At 39.2% G+C, this 23,885-nt stretch overlaps 1 protein-coding gene across 1 annotated transcript in view; it reads left to right on the top strand.

Moving 5' to 3' along the window:
• The window catches only part of LOC103089624 (zinc finger protein 677-like), a gene marked incomplete at its 5' end in the record, with an annotated part of 45,278 nt that extends 22,330 nt beyond the window's left edge, over positions 1-22,948 (top strand). The window contains 3 exon segments of the mRNA XM_082931143.1: positions 22,323-22,391; positions 22,560-22,866; positions 22,869-22,948. Of these exon segments, the coding sequence (XP_082787269.1) occupies positions 22,323-22,391; positions 22,560-22,866; positions 22,869-22,948 (456 nt within the window).
• Between the last annotated feature and the right edge of the window lie 937 nt (positions 22,949-23,885).

Raw genomic sequence — 23,885 nt, 5'->3', positions numbered from 1 at the left:
CGGAGCACAGGCTCCGGACGCGCAGGCTCAGCGGCCATGGCTCACGGGCCCAGCCGCTCCGCGGCATGCGGGATCTTCCCGGACCGGGGCACGAACCCGTGTCCCCTGCATCGGCAGGCGGACTTCTCAACCGCTGCACCACCAGGGAAGCCCCTGAAACTTGTTTTTAAACACACATTCCAGGGGTCTAAAGTTTCAATCTCTCTTTGTGCCTTTAGTTCATAGGCAGCTTATGGTGGACACTTTGATGCAGGGGGTTTACTGTTTAAGAGAAGATTCTTGGAGCAAAACACTGAACAATATGTTACAATATTATCCTGCTCTACATGCAGAAATGTTTCTTGAAGCCACTGGATAGAGTGGTCAGCATGTCCAAGAAACTAAGATAGAAAGTATCAGGAGACCCTGACCAATAAGAACCTCCAGTTGTCCTTCTAGTTCTTGTGGAGTTTAACAATGCCTCTCTAGGGCAGGGTGACAATGTGGGTAGGAAACAATATGGTCATCAACTTTGAGGTGGCAATAAAAGGTGTAGGAACTTATCCTAAGGAGAACAGTGTCCAAGTTCACAACCTCATACCTGTGAGACTAATTAAACTCCTGTTCATGCCACATTGTTAATCCTGTGTGTGCCATCCTTCATTCACTTTTAACAAATATGATTTTGACATGTTTTATTGAGGAAGCTTATAAATTTGAATGGTGCTGACATGTTTTTTTAATTAAAATTTTTAAAAAATTTTATACAATTTTTAAAGGCTATGTTCCATTTACAGTTATTACAAAATATTGGCTATATTCCCCGTGTTGTACAACACATCCTTGAGCCTATCTTACACCCAAGTTTGTCCCTCCCACTCTCCCACCTCTATATTGCCCCTCCCCCACTGTAACCACTAGTTATATCTCTGCATCTGCTGCTTTTTTGTTGTATTCAGTAGTTTGTTATATTTTAAAATTCTACATATAAGTGATACCATACAGTATTTATTGACTTACTTCACTTAGCATAATACCTTTAAAGTACATCCATGTTGCTGCACGTGGCAAAATTTCATTCTTTTCTATGACTATTATTCCATTGTGTGTGTGTGTGTGTGTGTGTGTGTGTGTGTACAGCACATTTTTTTTATCCATTTGTCTGTTGATGGACCCCGAGGCTGCTTCCATATCTTGGCAATTGTAAATAATGCTGCTGTGAACATTGGGGTGCATGTGTTTTCTTGAATTACCGTTTTGGGGCTTTTTTGGATATATACCCAGGATTGGAATTGCTGGGTTATATGGTAATTGTAGCTTTAGTTTTATGAGAAAACCTCCATACTGTTTTGCAAAGTGGCTGCATGAATTTAAATTCCCACTAGTACTGTAGAAGGGTTCCCTTTTCTCCATATCCTTGCCAGCACTTTCTCTGTTCTTTTTGATGGTAGCCATTCTGACAGGTGTGAGGGGATATCATTTAGTTTGGATTTGCTTTTCCCTGATGGTTAGCGATGTTGAACATCTTTTCATGTACTTGTTGGCCATCTGCATTTCTACTTTAGGAAAATGACTGTTCAGTTCTTGTGCCCTTTTTAAAATCGGGTTGTATGTTTTTTTGATGTAATGTTGTATGAGCTGTTTAAATATGTTGGATATTAATCCCTTATCATTTATACCATTTGCAAATATTTTCTCCCATTTAGTAGGTTGTCTTTTCCTTTTGTTGATGGTTTCCTTTGTTGTGTAAAAGCCTTTAAATTTAATTAGGTCCCATTTGTTTACTTTTGCTTTTATTTCCATTACTTTAGGAGATGAATCCCCCAAAATACTGCTGCAATTTATGTCAGTGTTCTGCCTGTTTTCCTCTCGGAGTTTTATGGTATATGGTCTTATATTGAGGTCTTTAATCCATTTTGAGTTTATTTTTGTATATGGTTTTAGGGAATGTACTCATTTCATTCTTTTACATGTAGCTGTACAGTTTTCTGAGCACCACTTGTTTGAAGAGACTGTCTTCTGCATTTTATATTCTTGCCTCCTTTGTGGTAGATTAATTGAACATGAGTACCTGGATTTTTTTATAGGCTCGCTCTCTTGTTCCACGGATCTATGTATGTGTTTCATTTTGCCAGTGCCATACTGTTTCAATTACTGTAGCTTGTAGTATAGTCCCTAGGGAGCATGATTCCTCCATCTCTATTCTTCTTTCTCAAGATTGTTTGGCTATTTGGGGTCCTTTGTGTTTCCATACAAATTAAAAAAATTTTTTTTCTGGTTCTGTGAAAAATGCCATTGGTGTTATAGGGATTACATTGAATCTGTAGATTGCCTTAGATAGTACGGTCATTTTAACAATATTGATTCTTCCAACCCAGGAACACAGTATATCTTTCCATCCTTTTGTGTCATCTTCAGTTTCTTTCATCTGTGTCTTGTAGCTTTCAGAGTACAGGTATTTTGCCTCCTTAGGTAGGTTTATTCCTAGGTTTTATTCTTTTTGATGTGATGGTAAATGGGATTGTTTTCCTAATTTTCTCATTCTAATACTTCATTGTTAGTTTATAGAAATGCAGCAGATTTCTGTATATTAATTATGTATCCTATAACTTTACGGAATTCATTGATGAGCTCCAGTAGTTTTCTGGTGGTGTCCTCAGGCTTTTCTATGTACAGTATCATGTCATCTGCAAAGAGTGATAGTTTTACTTCTTCCTTTCCAACTTGTATTCCTTCTATTTCTTTTTCTTCTCTGATTGTTGTGATAATTTATTCAAAATTATGTTGAATAAAAGTGGCCTGAGTGGGTGTCCTCGTCTCGTCCCTGATCTTAGAGGAAATGCTTTCAGCTTTTCACCATTGAATATGATGTTAGCTATGGGTTTGTTATATATGGCCTTTATTATGTTGAGGTATGTTCCCTCTGTGCCTGCTTTTTGGAGAGTTTTTGTTTTATTATAAATAGATGTTGAATTTTATCAAAAGGTTTTCCAGCATCTATTGAGATGATCATAAGGTTTTTATTCTTTTTCTTATGATCAGTATTTTTTTAATTGAAGTATAGTTGATTTACAATGTTGTGTTAATTTCTGCTGTACAGCAGTGATTTAGTGATTTATATAGTGTATATATATATATATACTTTTTATATATATATAATATATATATAAAATATATATATTATATATATATAATATATATATCTATATACTTTTTTAATGTACTTTTCCATTATGGTTTATCATAGGATGTTGAATATAGTTCTTTGTACTATACAGTAGGACCTTGTTGTTTATCCAGTCTATATAGAAAAGCTTACATATGCTAACCCCAACCTCCTACTCCACCCCTTCCCCAACTCCGTACCCCTTGGCAACCACTAGCCTGTTCTCTATATCTGTGATTCTGTTGCTGTTTCACAGATAGGTTCATTTGTGTCATATTTTAGACTCCATATATAAGTAATAACATATGGTATTTGTCTTTCTCTTTCTGACTTACTTCACTTATTATGATAATCTCTAGTTGCATCCAGGTTGCTGCAAATGGCATTATTTCGTTCCTTTTTATGGCTGAGTAGTATTCCATTGTATATATGTACCACATCTTCTTCATAAATTCTTCTGTTGATGGACACTTAGGTTGTTTCCATGTCTCGGCTATTGTGAATAGTACTATGGACATAGGGGTTCATGTGTCTTTTTGAATTACAGTTTTGTCTAGATATATGTCCAGGACTGGGATTGCTGGATCATATGGTAATTCTATTTTTAGTTTTCTGTGGAACCTCCATACTTTTTGCTACAGTAGCTGCACCAGCTTACATTACCACCAACAGTGCAGGGTTCCCTTTTTCCATACCCTCTCCAGCATTTGTTATTTGTAGAATTTTTAAGGATGGCCGTCCTGACTGGTATGAGGTGGTACCTCATTTTAGTTGTGATTTGCATTTCTCTAATAATGAGCGATGTTGAGCATCTTTTCATGTGCCTACTGGCCATTTTTTCTTTGAAGAAATGTCTATTTAGGTATTCTGCCCATTTTTCAACTGGGTTGTTTTTTTGTTGTTGAGTTGTATGAGCTGTTTGTATATTTGGAAACTAAGCCCTTGTCGATTGCATTGTTTGCAAATATTTTCTCCCATTCTGTAGGTTGTCTTTCCGTTTTATTGATGGTTTCCTTTACTATGCAAAATCTTGTAAGTTTGATTAGGTCCCATTTGTTTCTTTTTGCTTTTATTTCTATTGCCTTGGGAGACTGACCTAAGAAAACATTGGTACAATTTATGTCAGGGAATGTTTTGCCTATGTTCTCTTTTAGGAGTTTTATGGTGTCATGTCTTATGTTTAAGTCTTTAAGCCATTTTGAGTTTATTTTTGTGTATGGTGAGAGGGTGTGTTCTAACTTCACTGATTTACATGTGGCTGTCCAACTTTCCCAACACCACTTGCTGAAGAGAATGTCTTTTTCCCATTTTATATTCTTGCCTCCTTTGTCGAAGACGAATTGACCATAGGCATGTGGGTTTATTTCTGGGCTCTCTCTTCTGTTTCATTGATACATATGTCTGTTTTTGTGCCAGTACCATGCTGTTTGATTACTGTAGCTTTGTAGTATTGTCTGAAGTCTGTGATGATTATGCCTCCTGCTTTGTTCTTTTTCTTCAGGATTGCTTTGGCAATTCTGGTTTTTTTATGGTTCCACATTTATTTTGTTTGGGAGCCTCTTTACTTCCTGTACCTGGATATCTGTTTCCTTTTTTGGGGGTTGGAAATTTTTCAGCCATAATTTTTTCAAATACATTTTTGATCCCCTTTTCTCTTTCTTTCCCTCTGGAATCCCTATTATATACAGATTGGCACACTTTATTATATCCCACAGATCTCTTATATTGCTTTTATTTTATTTTTTCATTTGGTTTTCTGTCTGCTGTCATGATTGTGTGACTTCCATTATTCTATCCTTCAGGTCACTTATTCTTCTGCATTATTCATTGGGCAGTTGATTGCCTTTAGCTCGCTTTCGTACGTGCAAATGAGTTTTCTAGTTTTTATTGTCTTCTAGTTTTTATTGGTTCCTCTTAATAGTTTGTAGTTCCTTTTTACAGTACTCTGCATTTCTGTTGATAGCCTTTATTAATTCCTTCAGTATTTTCAGAATCTTCTTTTTGAAGTTGGTGTCTGTTAGACTGAAGAGATCTGTTTCATTGTTGTTTCAAGGGAATTCTCTTGGTCTTTTAACTGGGAGTGGTTCCTCTACTTTTTCATTTTAATTATGTTTGTCTTACCCTGTGAGTTTAGGAGAAGCAATTGTCTTCTATGGTCTTTGAGGGCTATTTGTATGTGGGGGTTGTGCGGGCTTCATATATTTGGTGCAAGGGCTGTTTTTAGTATGGATGCCTGTCGTGTGTGTCGTCAGTGTGTGCTGATTGTTATCTTCTTGATAGGAGATGTGCAGGTGAGGTGGCTGGTGTCAGGTCCTGGGGTTTTAGGCAGCAGTGGTGGCTCAGGTGCACCCCCTGAGCACGTAATGGGAACGGAGGTGGCTTGTGACCATTTCTGGAGTCCAGGTGGGTAGCGGTGGCAGCTCCTGACCACTTCTGGAGTCTGTGAGGGTGGCAGAGGCGGATCATGACAAGCCCTGGAGCCAGTACAGGTGGTGTCCTATTCTCTGAGAGCAGGCACGTGCACAGGGAAAAAGGATATGATGGTGAGTCACCTCTTCCCTCGCACACCCCTCAAACAATGGTGCCTGGCCTCTAAGGCACCCCGGGCTTCCTCCACATACACCCTCAGTTGTGGTTGCACCAGAATCCAGTCTCCCTACGCCCCGCCACCACCAGGCCTGTTTCTGCACAACCATCCCCAGTCCTCTTCCCAGGCCTGATCACCAGAGCTTGAGTTCCAGCTCCCAGGATGTGCATCTCAGGCTGGGAAGTGCAGGGCAGTGGCACTGACTATGTGCTTCTCCCTCCACTCTGGCTGCCTCAAACCATCTGCTGCGTTCTCCTCGGAGGCTCTGAAGCTCCCCTTCTGTCTCAGCAGATCTCCCTGCCAGTGAGGGGGCTTCCCAGGGTGCAGGAACCTTCCCTCTTTCACAGCTCCCTCCCAGGGGCGCAGGTCCTGTCCCGACTGCTTTCTCACTTCCTTTTCTTTTTTTTTTTTCCTACCCAGTTATGTGGAGATTTTCTTGCCCTTTCAGCAGTCTGGGTTCGTCTGCCAGCGTTCAGTAGATATTATGTGAGAATCGTTCCCCATGGAGATGTATTTTTCATGTATTTGTGGGAGGTGAGCTTCACATCCTACTGCTCCACCATCTTGGTTGCTCCTTCCGGTTTTTATTTTTCAGTTTGTTAATGTGTTGTATCATATTGATTGATTTGCAGATATTGAAAAATCCTTTCATCCTGGGATAAATTCCACTCGATCATGATCTATGATCTTTTTAATGTATTGTTGGATTCGGTTTGCTAGTATCTTGTTGAGCATTTTTGCATCTATGTTCATTGGTGATACTGGCCTGTAATTTTCTTTTTTTGTGGTATCTTTGTCTGGTTTTGGTATCAGTGTGATGCTGGCCTCATTTTTTTTTTTAATTGAAGGGTTGATTTACAGTGTTCTGTTAATTTGTGCTGTATAGCAAAGTGATTCTGTTATACATATATGTACATTTTATATTCTTTTCCATTAAGGTTTATCACAGGATATTGCATACAGTTCCCTGTCCTATAATAGTAGGACCTCGTTGTTTATCCATTCTATATATAATAGTTTGCATCTGCTAAACCCAGACTCCCAGTCCATCCCTCCTGTGCCCCCTCTTCCCCTTGGAAACCACAAGTCTGTTCTCTATGTGTGTGAGTCTCTTTCACAGATAAGTTCATTTGTGTCATATCTTAGATTCTACCTATAAATGATGTCATATGGTATTTGCCTTTCTTTTTCTGACTTACTTCACTTAGTATGATAATCTTGAAGTCCATCCGTGTTTCTGCAAATGGCAAAATTTCATTCTTTTTTATGGTAGAGTAATATTTCATTGTATGTACATACTACAGTATCTTTATCCATTCATCTGCTGATGGACATTTAGGTTCCTTCTATGTCTTGGCTATTGTAAATAGTGCTGGTATGAACATTACAGTGCATATATGTTTTTGAATTATAATTTTCTCCAGATATATGCCCAGGAGTGGTATTACAGAATCATATGGTAACTCTATTTGTAGTTTTTTAAGGCACCTCCATACTGTTTTCCGTAGTGGCTGTACCAGTTTACATTTCCACCGACAGTTTAGGAGGGTTCCTTTTTCTCACACCCTCTTCAGAATTTATTATTAGTAGACTTTTTGATAATAGCCTTTCTGACCGGAATGGGGTGATAACTTCATTGTAGTTTTGATTTCCATTTGTCTAATAATTAGTGATGTCAAGCATTTTTTCATGTGCCTTTGGTCATCTGTATGTCTTCTCTGGTGAAATGTCTGTTTAGATCTTCTGCTCATTTTTTAATTAAGATTTTTTGTTTGTTTTTTTGATACTGGGCTGTTTGTATATTTTGGAAATTAATCCATTGTGGGTCACATCTTTTGAAAATATTTTCTCCCATTCTGTAGGGTTGTCTTTTCGTTTTGTTTATGGTTTCTTTTGCTGTGCAAAAACTGTTAAGTTTAATTAGGTCCCCTTTGTTTTTATTTCCATTGGTGTAGGAGACAGATTTAAAAAGATACTGCTGTGATTTATGTCAAAGAGTGTTCTGCCTATGTTTTCCTCTAGGAGTTTTATAGTATCTGGTCTTAACATTCAGGTCTTTAATCCATTTTTAGTTTATTTTTGTATATGGTGTTAGAGAATGTTCTAATTTCATTCTTTTACATGTAGCTGTCCAGGTTTCCCAGCACCATTTATTGAAGAGATTGTCTTTTCTCCATTGTATATTCTTGCCTCCTCTGTGGTAGATTAATTGACCATATGTATGTGGGTTTATTTCTGGGCTTTCTATCCTGTTCCATTGATCCATATGTCTTTTTTTGTGTATGCCAGTACCTACTGTTTCAATTACTGTAGTTTGTAGTTTAGTCCTTAGGGAGCCTGATTCCTCCAGGTCTGTTCTTCTTTCTCATGATTGCTTTGGCTATTTGTCTTTTGTATTTCCATACAAATTAAAAATTTTTTTTTCTAGTTCTGTGAAAAATGCAATTGGTAATTTGATATGTATTGCATTGAATCTGTAGATTGCTTTGGGTAGTATAGGCATTTTGGCAATATTGATTCTTCCAATCCAGGAACATGATATATCTTTCCATCTCTTTCTGTCCTCTTCAGTTTTTTTTCATCAGTGTCTTACAGTTTCCAGAATACAGTTCTTTTGCCTCCTTAGGCAGGTTTATTCCTAGGTATTTTATTCTTCTTGATGTCATGATAAATGCGATTGTTTCCTTAATTTCTCTTTCTGATCTTTCGTTTTTTGTGTATAGAAATGCAACAGATTTCGTGTATTAATTTTGTATCCTGCAACTTTACTGAATTCACTGATGAGCACTAGTAGTTTTCTGATGGTGTCTTTAGGCTTTTCTATGTATAGTATCATGTAATCTGCAAACAATGACACTTTTACTTCTTCCTTTCCATGGATTTCTTTTATGGCTAGGACTTCCAAAATTATGTTGAATAAAAATGGTGAGAATGGGCATCTTTGTCTTGTTCTTGATCTTAGAGGAAATGCTTTCAGCTTTCCACTGTTGACTGTAATGTTAGCTGTGGGTTTGTTACATATGACTTTTATCATGGTATATTCCCTCTATGCCTGCTTTCTGTATTTTTTTGTGTGTGTGTGTGGTACGTGGGCCTCTCACTGTTGTGGCCTCTCCCATTGCAGAGCACAGGTTCTGGACGTGCAGGCTCAGTGGCCATGGCTCATGGGCCCAGCCACTCTGCGGCATGTGGGATCTTCCCAGACCGGGGCACGAACCCGTGTCCCCTGCATCGGCAGGTGGACTCTCAACCACTGCACCACCAGAGAAGCCCTTCTGTAGAGTTTTTATCATAAATAGATGTTGAATTTTATTAAAAGGCTTTTTGGCATCTATTGAGATGATCATATGGTTTTTATTCTTCAATTTGTTAATGTAGTGTATCACATTGATTTGCAGATACTGAAAAATCCTTGCACAACTGGGATAAATTCCACTTGATCATGGTGTATGAACCTTTTAATGTATTGTTGGAGTAGGCTTGCTAGTATTTTATTTTGCGGTACGCGGGCCTCTCACTGTTGTGGCCTCTTCCGTTGTGGAGCACAGGCTCCGGACGCGCAGGCTCAGCGGCCATGGCTCACAGGCCCAGCCACTCCACGGCATGTGGGATCTTCCTGGACTGGGGCACAAACCCGTGTCTCCTGCATTGGCAGGCGGACTCTCAACCACTGTACCACCAGGGAAGCCCGGTTTGCTAGTATTTTGATGAGTATTTTTGCATCTATGTTCATCAATGTTATTGGCTTGTAATTTTCTTTTCTTGTGATATATTTGTCTAGTTTTGGTATCAGGGTGATGCTGGCCTCACAGAACGAGTTTGGAGTGTTCCTTCCTCTGCAGCTTTTTGGAATAGTTTCAGAAAGATAGGTGTTAACTCTTCACTAGACGTTTTGTAGAATTCAGCTATGAAGCCACTGGTCCTGGACTTTTGTTCTTTGGGAGTTTTAAAATTACTCATTCAATTTCATTACTGGTAATTGAACCATTCATAGTTTGTATTTCTTCCTGGTTCAGTCCTGGGAGATTGTACTTTTCTAAGAATTTGTACATTTCTTCTAGGTTGTCCATTTTATTGGCATATATTTGTTCTTAGTAGTTTCTTATAATCTTTTGTATTATGGTGGTGTCTGTTTTAACTTCTTTTTCACTTCTGATTTTATTGATTTGGGACCTGTCCCTTTTTTTTTTTCATGTTTCTCAGAAAAGGTTTATCAATTTTGTTTATCTTTTCAAAGAACCAGCTTTTAGTTTTATTGATCTTTTTTTTTGTCTCTTTCATTTATTTCTTCAAATACATTTTTGATCTCCTTTTCTGTCTTCTTCTGGGATAGTATTCTGCAGATTGGCATGCTTTATATTATCCCATAAGTATTGTATATTGCTTTCATTTTTTTCTTTTGCTTTCTGTCTGCTGTTCTGATTGGGTGATTTCCATTACTTTATCTTCCATATCACTAATTCATTCTGCATTATTCAGTTTGTGATTCATTGCCTTCAGCTCAGCTTCTGCCTCAGCAAATGAGATTTCTAATTTTACTTGGTTCCTTTTTATAGTTTCTAGTTCTGTTTTACAGGAATCTGCATTTCTCTCAATAGCCTTTCATAATTCTTTCAATATTTTTATTACCTCCTTTTTGTACTTAGAGTCTATTAGACTGGAGAGTTCTGTTTCATTGTTCTTTCAGGGGGATTCTCATGATCTTTGATTTGGGAGCGGTTCCTTTGCTTCTTCATTTTACTTATATTTCTCTGACTCTATAATTTTAGAAGAATCAGTTATCTTCTGTGGTTTTGGAGGGCTGTTTCTGTGTGGGAGCTTCCCTGTGTAGCCTGTGTGAGTCTAATAATTTTGGTGCGAGGGCTGTTTTTTAATATGGATACTGTGCACGTCTCTCCTCACTGTGTGCTGTCCGTTATCCCCTTGATGGGGGTGTGACTGATTTAGGGGTGACTAGAGCCTAAGAGAGGTATTGATTAGGCACTCCTTTTTGCTCTGTGGTTGTCACAGCCCTGTTGGGGCAGGGTCTGGTCCCCAGTTGTTGGAGTAGAATTGCACATCTGTTTCTGAGCTGCCATGTGAGGTAGGCAGGACTGGAGCACTCGCATTGGGAGAGGATCCTGAGTATTCCTCCACAAGAGCTGTCCACCGGTGACTGCGTTGTGTGGTTGCCTGTCACCTGTCGTGTGGGCTCAGAGTAAAGTGTTGTCAGCACTGCTCTCGGCCCTGCCTCAACCGTGGGAATGCAGGCAGTAGGCCCTGCTGGCCCTCAGATTCTATGTTCATGAAGCCACCAGCACAGATCAGTAGATACAGATATACTGAAGTCAGGTACCAGGATCACAGCACAAGCTACGGAAGCTGCTGAGACCCTGGCCCTGCCTCTATGTGGGTGTACCCACAAAGCCCACAGCTGCTGATGCCAGACGTGCCCCCGCCATGGGAGCCCCCATAACCCACTTGGGTGTCCCACAGATGCTGAGTTTACAAGACCTGTGGGGCAGCAGTGGCAGAGTAAGCCCACAGATGGCACAGCTGTGGGGAGAGGGCTCTGACGCCGGCCCCACGTCCATGGGTGGGCAGCCCACACTTGCGTGCTCCGAGAGCTCGTAGAGGCGGAGCCGTGCCTGCTGTGAGCATGCCAAGAGTGGGGCTGCTGTGGTGGGCCATCCCTCCCTTCACGTGCCTGTTGATGATGGCTCTTCTCATGCAGGTCCGGGCTCTGTCTGGGTACACCCCTGGCTGCAGCCTGTGCCACACTCCAGCTGCTTCAGGCTGCTTCCGTGCAGCCATCCCGTCCTCTCCCAGGGTCTGTCCACTGAAGCCCGAGTTTCAGCACATAGGTGACACAGGCCTTCTGTGCTCGTCCATCTCTGTCCTGCCTGCCACAGGCTGCTTGTTGCCCTTTCTCCCTGGAGGCTCCCTTTCCGTCGTAGCTGATCTCCCACCAGTGAGGGGGGTTCCCAGGTTGAGGGAACCTTTCCTGTTTCACAGCTCTCTCCCCAGAGTTCAGGTCATGTCCCAATTCCTTCTTTGTTTTTTCCTTTGATTCCTGCCCAGTTATGTAGTGATCTTTCTTGCAATTTCAGTTGTCTGACACCTTCTGTCAGCATTCAGTAGGTATTCTGTGAGAATTTTTCCTCATGTATTTGTGGGAGGAGGTGATCTCCACGTTTTTCTGTTCTGCCATCTTGATTCCTTCCATTTCCTATTGTTTATTTAGTCTCTATTTTTGTTCTGATCTTTGTTATTTCTTTCCTTCTACTAACTTTCGTTTTTGTTTGTTCTTCTTTCTCTAGTTCCTTTAGGTGTAAGGTTAGGTTGGGTTATTAATTTGAAATTTTTCTTGATCCCTGTATCACTATAAACTTCCCTCTTATAAGTGCTTTTGCTGTTTGGAGCGTCATGCCTTTTTCTATTTTTCTTTAGGCTATTGTCTCTAGGTATTTATTTTCTCTTTTTTTCAGTGGTCCATTGGTTACTTAATAGCATATTGCTTAGCGTCCCCATCTTTGTGTTTTTGCAGCTTTTCTTTCCTGTAGTGGATTTCTAGTCTCAGTGCTGTAGTTGGAAAAGATGCTTGATATGACTGTAGTCTTAAATTTACCAAGACTTGATTTGTGGCCTGGTATGTGATCTATCCGTGGTGAATGCCCATGTGCACTTGTAAAGAATGTGTATTCTGCTTTTGGATGGAATGCTCTCTATATATTTATTTATTATTATTATTTTTAAAGTTTATTTTTAATTTTTATTTATCTTGGTTGCACCGGTCTTAGTTGCAGTATGTGTGCTCCTTAGTTGAGGCATGCATGTGGGATCTAGTTACCTGACCAGGGATTGAACCTGAGTTCCCTGCATTGGAGGGTGGATTCTTAACCACTGCATCACCAGGGAAGTCCCCCTCTCTATATTTATATCAAGTCAGTTTAGTCCAATTAAGTCAGTTTAGTCTAATGTGTTATTAAGTATTAAGGCTTGTGTTTCCTTATTGATGTCTGGATGATCTGTCCATTGAGGTAAGTGGGGTCTTAAAGTTCTCTACTGTTATTTTGTTACAGTTGAGTCCTACTTTGATGTCTGTTAATATTTGCCTTATATATTTAGGTGGTCCTATGTTGGGTGCACGTATATTTACAATTGTTATATCTTCTAGAATGATCCCTTGATCAATATGTAGTGTCCTTTATCTCTTATAACAGTCTTAATTTTTTTTAAAATTATTTTTGGCTGCGTTGGGTCTTCACTGCTGCACGTGGGCTTTCTCCAGCTGCGGTGAGCAGGGGCTACCCCTTGCTGCAGTGCGCAGGCCTCTCATGGGGGGCTTCCCCTGTTGTGGAGCATGGGCTCCAGGCATGTGCGCTTCAGAAGTGGTACGTGGGTTCAGTAGTAGTGGCTTATGGGCTCTAGAGTGCAGGCTCGGCAGCTGCGGCACATAGGCTTAGTTGCTCCACAGCATGTGGGACCCTCGAAGACCAGGGCTTGAACCCATGTCTGCTGCATTGGCAGGCAGATTCCGAACCACTGCACCACCAGGGACGTCCCGGCAGTCTTAATTTTAAAGTATATTTTGTTTGATACAAGTATTGCTGCTGTGGCTTTCTTTTGATTTCCATTTGTATGGAATACCTTTTTCCATCCCCTCACTTTCAGTCTCTGTTTTTAGTTCTAAATTGAGTTGCTTGTAGGGAGCATATATACACGTCTTGTTTTTATATCCATTCAGCCAGTTTATGTCTTTCAGTTGGAGTATTTAGTACTTTTATGTTTGAGGTAATTATTGATATGAATGTTCTAACTGCCATTTTGTTAATTGTTTTGGATTTGTTTTTGTAGGTCTTTTTTTCCCTTTTGTGATTTGCTAACTATCTTTAGTGTTGGGTTTGGACTCCTTTTTCTTGTGTATATATACCTATTGTAGCATTTTGCTTTGCAGTTGCCATGGGGTTTTTGTACGGCGGCCTGTATATGCATGACTAAGTTGCTATTTCGTAATGTCACATACATGTTATACACCCTGCACTTGTACTCTCCTCCTCTCGTGATTACTGTTTCCGATACCACGTTTTACATCTGATTGTTTTGTGCATCTCTTAATTACTGTGGATATAGACGATTTTACTACTTTTGTCTTGTTACCCCCCTGCCCTGTTAGCTTTGTGTGTGCATGATTTCCTACCTTTATTGTACACTTGCCTTTATTGGTATACAAACTATTTTGTAGTATTTTTAGTTTCTAGTTGGGGTAGATGCTGACATTTGAACTCTACTGTTACTTGTTTTGCTTTTAGACCACTGATAACTTTCATCTTGCAAACTTCATTGTTATAACTGGCCTTCATTTTTCTTTATTCAATCATCAATTCTGTGTTTTTTTTTTTTTTGCGGTGCGCAGGCCTCTCACTGCTGTGGCCTCTCCCGTTGCGGAGCACAGGCTCCGGACGCGCAGGCTCAGCGGCCATGGCTCACGGGCCCAGCCGCTCCTCGGCATGTGGGATCCTCCCGGACCGGGGCATGAACCCGTGTCCCCTGCATCGGCAGGCAGACTCCCAACCACTGCGCCACTAGGGAAGCCCAGTTCTGTATTTTTGATGATATTCTTAGTGTTGTTTTATATCTACAATTTGGGGTTTGGAATGAATATTTCTTTAATATTTTATAGGATTTCTTTTTTGAGTGTTTGCCTTAACTTTTTTATTGATGTGGACCATTTTTAAAGTCTTTTATTGAATTTGTTACAGTATTGCTTCTGTTTCATGTTTTGGTTTTTTGGCCACGAGGCATGTGGGATCTTAGCTCCCCAACCAGGGATCGAACCCACACCGCCTGCATTGGAAGCTGAAGTCTTAGAAGTCCCCGACTTAACATTTGTTTCCCCAAAAGCTGTATAACCTCTGGAAATTTTTGAAAAGATAGTCTATTCCTTTTACTCTGTTTCATATTAGTTAGTACCTATTATGAACCCATACACCTTTGTTTTAATGGGCTTTTGTAAAGGAGTTTTAGGTTCATGGAAGAATTAGGTGGAAGTTATAGAGATTTCCCATGTATTTTCCACCCCAGATATGCAGACCCTCCCTCATAATCAACACCTGACAGAAGAGTATGTTTGTTACCACTGAGGAACCTACATTGACATGAATTACCCCCTCAAAGTCCACATTTATGTTAGAGTTCACTCTAGGTGTTATATATTTTGTAGGTTTGGGCAAATGTATACTGACATGTGTGTACCATAATAGTACCATAAAAAGTAATTTCATTATTTAAAAATCCTCTGTGCTCTACCTATTCATCTCTCCCTCCCTCCTAACTGCTGCAATGACAGATCTTGTTACTGGCTTCATACATCTGCCTTCTGCAGCATGTCATCTAGTTGGAATCAAACAGTTTATATAGCGTTTTCAGATTGTCTTCTTTGACTTAGTTATATCCATTTAATTTTCTCCATGACTTTTCATAGTTTGATAGCTCATTTCTTTTTAGTGGTGAATAATCTTTCCCTTGCCTGGATGTACCACAGTTTATTACTCCATTCACCAACTGAAGGACATTTTGGTTCCTTCCAAGTTTAGATGATATGGATAATGCTGCTATAAATACTTATATGCAGGGAATTTATTTCTGCATGTTTGTTTTTTGTTTTTGTGGCATGTAATAGTTCCTCATTCCTTTTTGTTGCCTCGTAATAGTCCATGAACGAATACGACATTTTGTTTATCCATTTGTGAGTTGTTGGACATTTGGGTTGTTTCCACCTTTTGGCTACTGTGAACAATACTGCTAGAAACATTTTTGAACATTTTTTGTGGACGTATATTTACATTTCCTTTTGCATAAAGCTAAAAGTGCAGTTGCTTGGTCATGTGGTAATTTTCTGTTTAATCTTTTGAGGAACTGCCAGTGTCTTCCAAAAGCACTGCTGCACCATGACATTTCCACCAGGAGTGAGTGTATGAGGGTTCCAGTTTCTCTGTATCCTCACCAACACTTGTTTTCTGTCTCTTTGACTACAGCCATTGTAGGGGGTGTGGAGTTGTACCTCATCCTGGGTTTGACTTGCATTTTTCTATTGAAAAATTGTTAAACATCTTCTGTGTGTGTGCATATTGGCTATTTTTTTTTTTGTTCTTGGGAGAAATGTCTGTTCAGGTCCTTTGCCCATCCTAAAATTGGGTTGTCTTTTTTTGTTGAGTATAAATAAGTTCTTTATATCTTCTAAATGCAAGTGCCTTGTCAGATATTTATGATTGGTGAGTATTTTTTATTGTTTTGTAGGTTTCCTTTTCACTTTTAGAGGGTAGAAGCTTAAAGGGTGCAGGAGATAACTGAGATTTTGTTTTTAAACTAGGTTCTTATAGCATCCACAGTAACAGTCTCAAAATGGATTTTCGTGACTGGGAGGCCTTTAGGTTAATTATAAGTATTCCTCAGTCTTAACTTTTCTGGGATTAAAGGTACTTAGACCCACTTGGGGGTGCTTTTGTTTCTACCTGCAGCCTCTGAGAACTGTGTTTGCACAAATAATCATGTGGATCACAACACCCATGCTGCTCTCCTTAGACGACGCCCCCTCCACCCATGGCTACTGTTTTCTGACTACATTCATCTTGTTTTTTACATTTCCTGTTTACAAAATTAATTGTCAATGTATAAGACATATTTTGAGCAGAAAAAGTTTCACTCCCAAAAACCTTGGTCTAGAAGACAGTGTTACCTCATTTGACAGGAAAACCACCTTCCATTAATTTAATCCTTTCGGAAGATGATAAGTGTATTGTTGATCCTTTTCCTAATAACATCTGAAGTGGAGCTAAGTCTACTTGTTTTTTTTTTTGTCCATCCTCGCTTGTTACCAGGGTTCATTTAGTAGGAAGAAGTCATGATGTAGATAATGACAAAAATTGAAAATTCAAAAATTAGATGTAGTTTACTTTAAATACAGCATGGCTCACTGATATGTCTAATCAGCTTTTCTGTAAAAAAAAAAGCACCCCCCCCCCCCGCGAAAAAAAATCTCCCACTCATCATTCAGTCATAAGGTATTTGTCTTTCTGTGTGTCACTCACTTCAGGTAGCATAATGCCCTTCATGTTGTCACACATGGCAAGTTTTCTACACTATATATATTAAGACATGTCACAGTTTATTTATATTCATTGACGGACACTTAGGTTGTTTACTATTGTAAATACTGCAGTGAACAGGGGGATACATATATCTTTTTGAGATAGTGTTTTCATTTTCATCATATAAATACCCAGAAATGGAATTGCTGGATATTATGTTCTATTTATTTGAAGAACATCTGTACTGTTTTTCGTAGTGTTGGCACTAAGAGAACACAAGGATTCCCTTTTCTCCACATCCTTGCCAACACTTGCTTGTCGTATATTTATGTCTATATTAAAGCCATTCTAAGAACTGTGAGGTGAGATCTCATTGTGGTTTTAATTTTCATTCTCCTGATGATGATGTTGAACATCTTTTCACGTATCTGTTGACCATCTGTATGATTTCTTTGGAAGAAAATCTATTCGGATCTTTTGCCCATTTTTTTTTTTAATCAGAATTTTTGTTTTTGCTGGTGAGCTGTGAGATCTTTATGTAATTTAGATTTTAAGCCCCTTAAATATGATTTGTAAATATTTTCTCCCAACCCATACGTTGCCTTTGCATTTTGTTGATAGATTCCATTCTTGTGCACAAACTTTTTAGATTGATGTAGACCTACTTATTTTTGTTTCTTTTGCTTTTACTTTTCATTTCAGATTCAAAAAATCACTGACAGGATATCAAGGAGCTTACTGTGCTTTCTTCTAGGAGTTTTTTTTTTTCAGATATTACATTCAAGTCTTTACTCTGTTTTGAGTTAATTTATGCATATGGTATAAGATAGTGGTCCAGTTTCATTCTTTTGTATGTGCCTTTCAGTTTTCTCAATACTAATTATTGATGACACTGTTCTTTCCCCCTTGTATATTTTTGGCTCCTTTGTTGTAAATTTATTGATTGCATATGTGTGGGTTTACTTCTGGGCTTTCTAGTCTCTTCCATTGACTTACGTCTGTTTTAAAGCCAGCAGCATTTTAGTTTCCATTCTTTGTAACATCACTTGAAATTAATTAGGGAATGTGATGCCCTCACCCTTTTTTATTCTTTCTGAAGATTGCTTTGGCTATTTGGTGTCTTTCTGGTTCCACACAAATTTTAGGATTATTCATTCTATTTCATGTGCATGTTTTTGCATGCAGAGAAGTTTTTGGCTCATTTGTGTAACTTCCAGGTAGTGCGATTGCTAGATCATATATTTAAGACTGTAAGAAACCGCAAACTCTTCCAAACTAGCTGTACCATTTAGCATTCCCATCAGCAATGAATGAAAGTTTCTGCTGCTCTGCATCATTTCTAATTTTTAATATTTTCAGCGTTCTGTATTTTGGCCACTATCATAGGTGTTTAGTGGTATCACATTTGTTTTAACACACATTTTCCTCAATTAAATTTTTCTTAAGTTTTAGTCACAGGTTACCATTCAATTGATTCGCTGTAGTTTTCTATAAGGAAGTTTTGATTTCTGTTTTAATTTTTTTTGCTGCAAATAATTGTTTTGCTGGAAGTTTTATTTTCATTTTAGGTTCATAGGATTTGCTAGCAAAGTAGCCACTCTTACACTCAGTTAAACAATAATTCAGAGTTCATTGAATTAAAAGATTACAGTATACTAATTAAGAATATTATAACTAAGAAAGTATAGTAAAGACAGGTTTATTACATCATGGAATTGGGGAAGCACCTACATCCAGATCCAAGTAGCACTGGGAAGTCCCTTCAGCAGCAATCTGGAATCCCAGCTGGGAAGGCTGGACGGTGCATCCACCCCATGAGTGAGACTTGTTTGCTACTGGAAGGATTCCTGCTTTTAGCATCAGGCCACAGGCTGACAATAGTCAGCCTGCGTGCAAATTTGCAGCTCTGGTTATTGTCATAAATGCCTTGGTTTTAAGTCTTAAGTCTTGGAGTGTTCTCTGATCCCTGGGGGCTGGCCAGGCCCTCAGGGTGCAAGAAGCCCCCAGACGTAAGGCCTATCTTATCTAATGATTTACAAGGTGTGCTGCCTGCAGGTAACTCAGCAGCTTGGCATGTAGCCAGCTTTTAGGGTCATTGCCCAGAGAGGCCTAGTGCTGCCTCTGAAGCCTGAACAAGACTACTTTACTAGCTTCCCCAACATTAATTTCTTCTAATAATTATTCTCCCTGTGTAGATTCTTCATGCACATCTTGGTATGCTGATATTTAAATAGTTCATTTTATTTAAGGAAATATAGGTAATTTTTTTTACACTCCATGGTTTCCTCATTATTACTGCTTCTAACAATGTTTCTCAGAAATTTTCTTACATTCCTTGAGTTACATATTTCAATGAAGCCTCTTTTGTTCCCTGTCCTCTCTTTCAACTAAATTTCATCGAAAGTCACCTGGTCCTTGTTGATATACATCCTATTATCGTCGTGTTCTTCAGGCTGTTAATTGGCTGCTTATGTTGTCGACCACATCTCTGTACATAGAACTCTGCCATGGATCAGCAGGGCACTGCCAGAACTGTTTCTGTGGTTAAACCCTGCTGTGAACAACACTTGTCCATACAAGTCGTTCTTTCCCCTCTAGGTTGTTTAGTAATGCCCCTTAAGCCCTTAAGGTTACTATTTTCTGTTGCTGTTCCAGAAGTCAAAATTCATTACTTTTTGTTAAATGCATATTAATTTCTATTGATAAGAGTAAGTATATCTTTAGTGATATATATACAGTAAGAGCACTTCTCATCTGATGTCTGTTTTATGTTTGGGACTGTAATGTTGAAAGATACAAAGATATGATTTCAAATACTTTAAAAAAAATTCCTGCAAAAGAGATCTGTTACTTTTATATGACAAAGCTGTTTTCACTAAAAAACTTCATGCTAAAATTGATATTTTAAAAATGTATAAGTAGTTTAAAAGTTATTCTTACCAAATATAATCACATCCACAAAGAGTTTAAACCTTGGCAAAAGCCTCCTGCTAGCTTTGTTTCCACCAGTCAACCTCTGTCACCCCTGCCAAGAGATCATCATCCAGCAACCATGATCATCCTCCATTGCTGTACCCTTGAGAGGGTTTTATTGCATCCACATGTGTTCACACAGAGTGAATTCATTCCTTCTCCAGGTTTTGCTTTTAGGTCCCGCAAAGAACATTCTTGTATATATCTTCCGGAACAAATAATATATGCCTAGGAACGGAATTTCTGGGATACTCAGCTTGATCATGTTTAGAGCAAATATTGGAAGAGATGTAAACCTACAGTCTTCCCATAACAGCACTCTCTGTCTTCCTAATATCTTCCACATTTCCTTCATACCAACAATATAGTTTCCATAGAATGAGTCATGTTTATGCTTCTTGCTACGGCAGTTCTTTGCCCAAGGTTAGGCTTTCATCTGCTGCAGTACAGTCCTCTTCCCACAGATTTGCAAAAGCACAAACAGGGCTCCCACGTTGCCCACTTCTTCTCACTCTTGCTTTGTTAAATCCCAGTCCTGGCCTTCCCTCGGAGTTTTGTGGATCTAAGTGAACTCTATTGGTACTTCTTAGTACTGTGTCAATATTTAGCACTTGGGCTCCCCAGTTCCCATAAGACCCCACCCCTCCCCATACCCCACACACTGCATAAGGAAGGACCCCTACTTGCACACAGTACAGTTTGCTCAGATCAGCGACTTGGTCTGGTCACTGTGTACATCAACACGTGCTGGATGTGACTCCTATCATTATCTGGTAGGACAGTGATGTGACAGTGTAAGTGACACAACTCACTGCCCGTATCTTCCTTGAAACATTTCTAAGATACATTTCCTTTAAATTTTCTTAAAATCTGTACTGCCTGAATGGACGATGCTGCTTAATACATATGAACATGTCATGTTACTCTGTACACCCAGGTTCAAACTGTCTCTGGAATTTGCTTTCTGTGTGAGTTAGAGATAGATGTGTGTTTTTATATGAAATACTGTGATAATTTACCTCAAGAATAATTAAATAATGCTGTTATAGGGGCTTGAAATATTGCATGGCAGATAGTAAGGACTGTAAAGTTACCTTTAGTTAACTAGATGTGTCATTTTTTGGTCATGGTTATTATGAAATTGACCTTGGCCTACACTATATTTTGGCTGTTGTCTTTTTCTAATTATTTTCCATATAGATGTTCTCTCTGACCTTAAGATAACAATTTTAAAGCATACATTATATACCATATATATATATATATATATATTTGCCATACAAGTGTACAATTAAATGACACTCCACAGTTAGGTAGTTGAACTATGTAGAACCACAGGCATGACATCAATGATTGAAAATTTCAGACCATTTTCCCTAATTCTTAAACTTTATACATACATTTACCTGAATCTGATATTTCAAAATTCAGTGCTTATCAAGATACTTTTCCTATTGTGTGTTCCTTCTGAAATGAAAATTTTTTTGTTGTTGTTGGTACCTACCAGAGAATCTTTTAGAATTCCAGAGACTTATTATTTTGTGTAAATGTGGTTATTTATTACCTTACCTGCTTGATTTATCATGGGTTATGTAAATGCTTTATCACTTATTATTGTGATATACAGGTTTTAAAAAATATTTTTTTCTTACATCATACTCACATGTGATTAACATTATTATAAAGGTTAAGGATTAGGGAAGACAGTCTCAAATCTCAGTGATGATTTCATGCCTGGATTTTTATAAGCCAGTACATAGGTAGACATTCTAACTGTGGACTATCATTTAATTATCCAGATACATTGCAAAATATATATGTAGTGTATGGTTGAAACTATTATCTAAGATCAGAGAAAACAGTAATATAGGAAAATATATAAAAAGAAAATTAAACTGTGTAACAGTAGTGTCTGAACACCGTGTTTGAGAAAACTGTTCATTGTATATGACTTGTTATGTAATTATCTAAGTCAATATAAAATATTTATTTTCCAACTCCATTTAATAGGAAGCCATTCTGCTAGACTTGCAATCAAGGAATTATCACCAAGAGAAAGACACTGATAAAGGAGAATTATGCCATGTAGTGGCACTGGAAAGAAATGAAAGTCATGGCGTGAATATTTCCCCACGACAAGCCACCCATAAGAAGTTTGTTAACAACGAAAAACAACGTCAGCGTTGCTAGAAACAGAGATCTCAAGTGTTTGGAAAGTAGACCTGGAGTGAGGCTGCAGGCCCAGCGGCTCAGCTGCAGAGATGTGCAGCTGAGGAGAAAGTGTCTGCATGCGGTCAAGTTGTGAAGCCAGTCAGCAGTGGTTCCTGTTTCACCACTTCACAGAGTTCCTCCTAGTGTGGAAAACACTTTGTCACCTGCACAACACAGGAGAACACAAACTCGAGAAAAATCTTACGAAAAATCTTACAGCTGTAATGACTGTGGGAAGGCTTTTAGCAAAAGCTCAAACCTCAGGAATCACAGGAGAATTCATTCTGGACAGAAACCTTACAGATGTAGTGAGTGTGGCAAAGCCTTTAACCACCAGTCACACCTCACAACACATCAGAGAGTGCATACAGGAGAGAAACCTTACAAATGTCCTGAGTGTGGCAAAGCCTGTGCTGAGCATTCAAGCTTTAACAGACATAAGAGAATCCATACCAGATAGAAATCATACAGATGTCTTAAGTATGGCAAAGCGTTTACAGTGCGCTCATATCTTACTCAACATGAGACAGTCCATGCTAGAGAGGAACCACACAGATGTAATGAGTATGTGAAGCATTTTACACAGCGTTCAAACCTTATGGCACACCAGAGAATTCATAAAGGAGAAAAACCTTTTAAATGTAATAAATGGGATAAGGCTTTTATTGAACGGTCACAACTTTGGGGTCATGAGAGAACTCACACTGGAGAGAAACTTTACAAATGTGATGAGTGTGGCAAAGCCCTTACAAGACATTCATATCTTACTCAACATAAAACAATCCACACTGAAGAAAAACCTTACAAATGTAATATGTGTTGCAAATCTCATACTCAATTTGCAAGCCTCACCAGGCATCTCAAAATACATACTGAAAACAACATAAGCCTCACATAAGTGGCAATGCTTTGGTCCAAAGCTCAAGGTTTAGGGGTCACCAGAGATTTTATAATAAACTTTAAAGCGATTCAGACAAAATTTGTGCATGTATTCAAGCCTTACTTAACATATGGGAGTCTATCAAGGAGAAAGAAGACATACAGATGGCCAGCAGACACATGAAAAGATGCTCACTGTCACAGATCATCAGGGAAGGGTAAATCAAAAGCTCAATGAGGGGGCTTCCCTGGTGGTGCAGTGGTTAAGAATCCACCTGCCAATGCAGGGGACACAGGTTCGAGCCCTGGTCCGGGAAGATCCCACATGGAGCAACTAAGCTTGTGTGCCACAACTACTGAGCCTGTGCTCTAGAGCTCGCGAACCACAACTACTGAGTCTACGAGCCTCAACTACTGAAGTCCAGGTGCCTAGAGCCTGTGCTCTGCAACAAGAGAAGCCACCACAGTGAGAAGCCCACGCGCCGCCACAAAGAGTAGCCCCTGCTCTCAGCAACTAAAGAAAACCCGTGTGCAGCAGCAAAGACCCAATGCAGCTAAATAAATAAATTAAAAAAATTTAAAAATTATATTAAAAAAAGCTCAGGCTTCCCTGGTGGCGCAGTGGTTGAGAGTCCACCTGCCGATGCAGGGGACACGGGTTCGTGCCCCGGTCCGGGAAGATCCCACATGCCGCGGAGCGGCTGGGGCCATGAGCCATGGTTGCTGAGCCTGCGCATCTGGAGCCTCTGCTCCACAACAGGAGAGGCCACAACAGTGAGAGGCCCGTGTACCGAAAAAAAAAAAAAAAAAGCTCAATGAGGTACCACCTCACACCTGTTTACAATGGCTGTCATCAGAAAGACAACAAGCATTGGCAATGGTGTGGAGAAAAAGGAACCCTGTCCACTATTGCTGGGATTGTAAGCTGGTGCAACATTTATGGAAAACATTACTGAAGTTCCTCAAAAATTAAAACCGTCAGATGAACCAGGTATTGCACTTTGAAGTATTTACTGGCAGA

The sequence above is a fragment of the Lipotes vexillifer genome, unplaced genomic scaffold, assembly GCF_000442215.2.
Source record: "Lipotes vexillifer unplaced genomic scaffold, Lipotes_vexillifer_v1.1 scaffold553, whole genome shotgun sequence".
Classification (NCBI taxonomy): Eukaryota; Metazoa; Chordata; class Mammalia; order Artiodactyla; family Lipotidae; genus Lipotes; species Lipotes vexillifer.
This window is presented reverse-complemented; position numbering and strand designations above follow the sequence as displayed.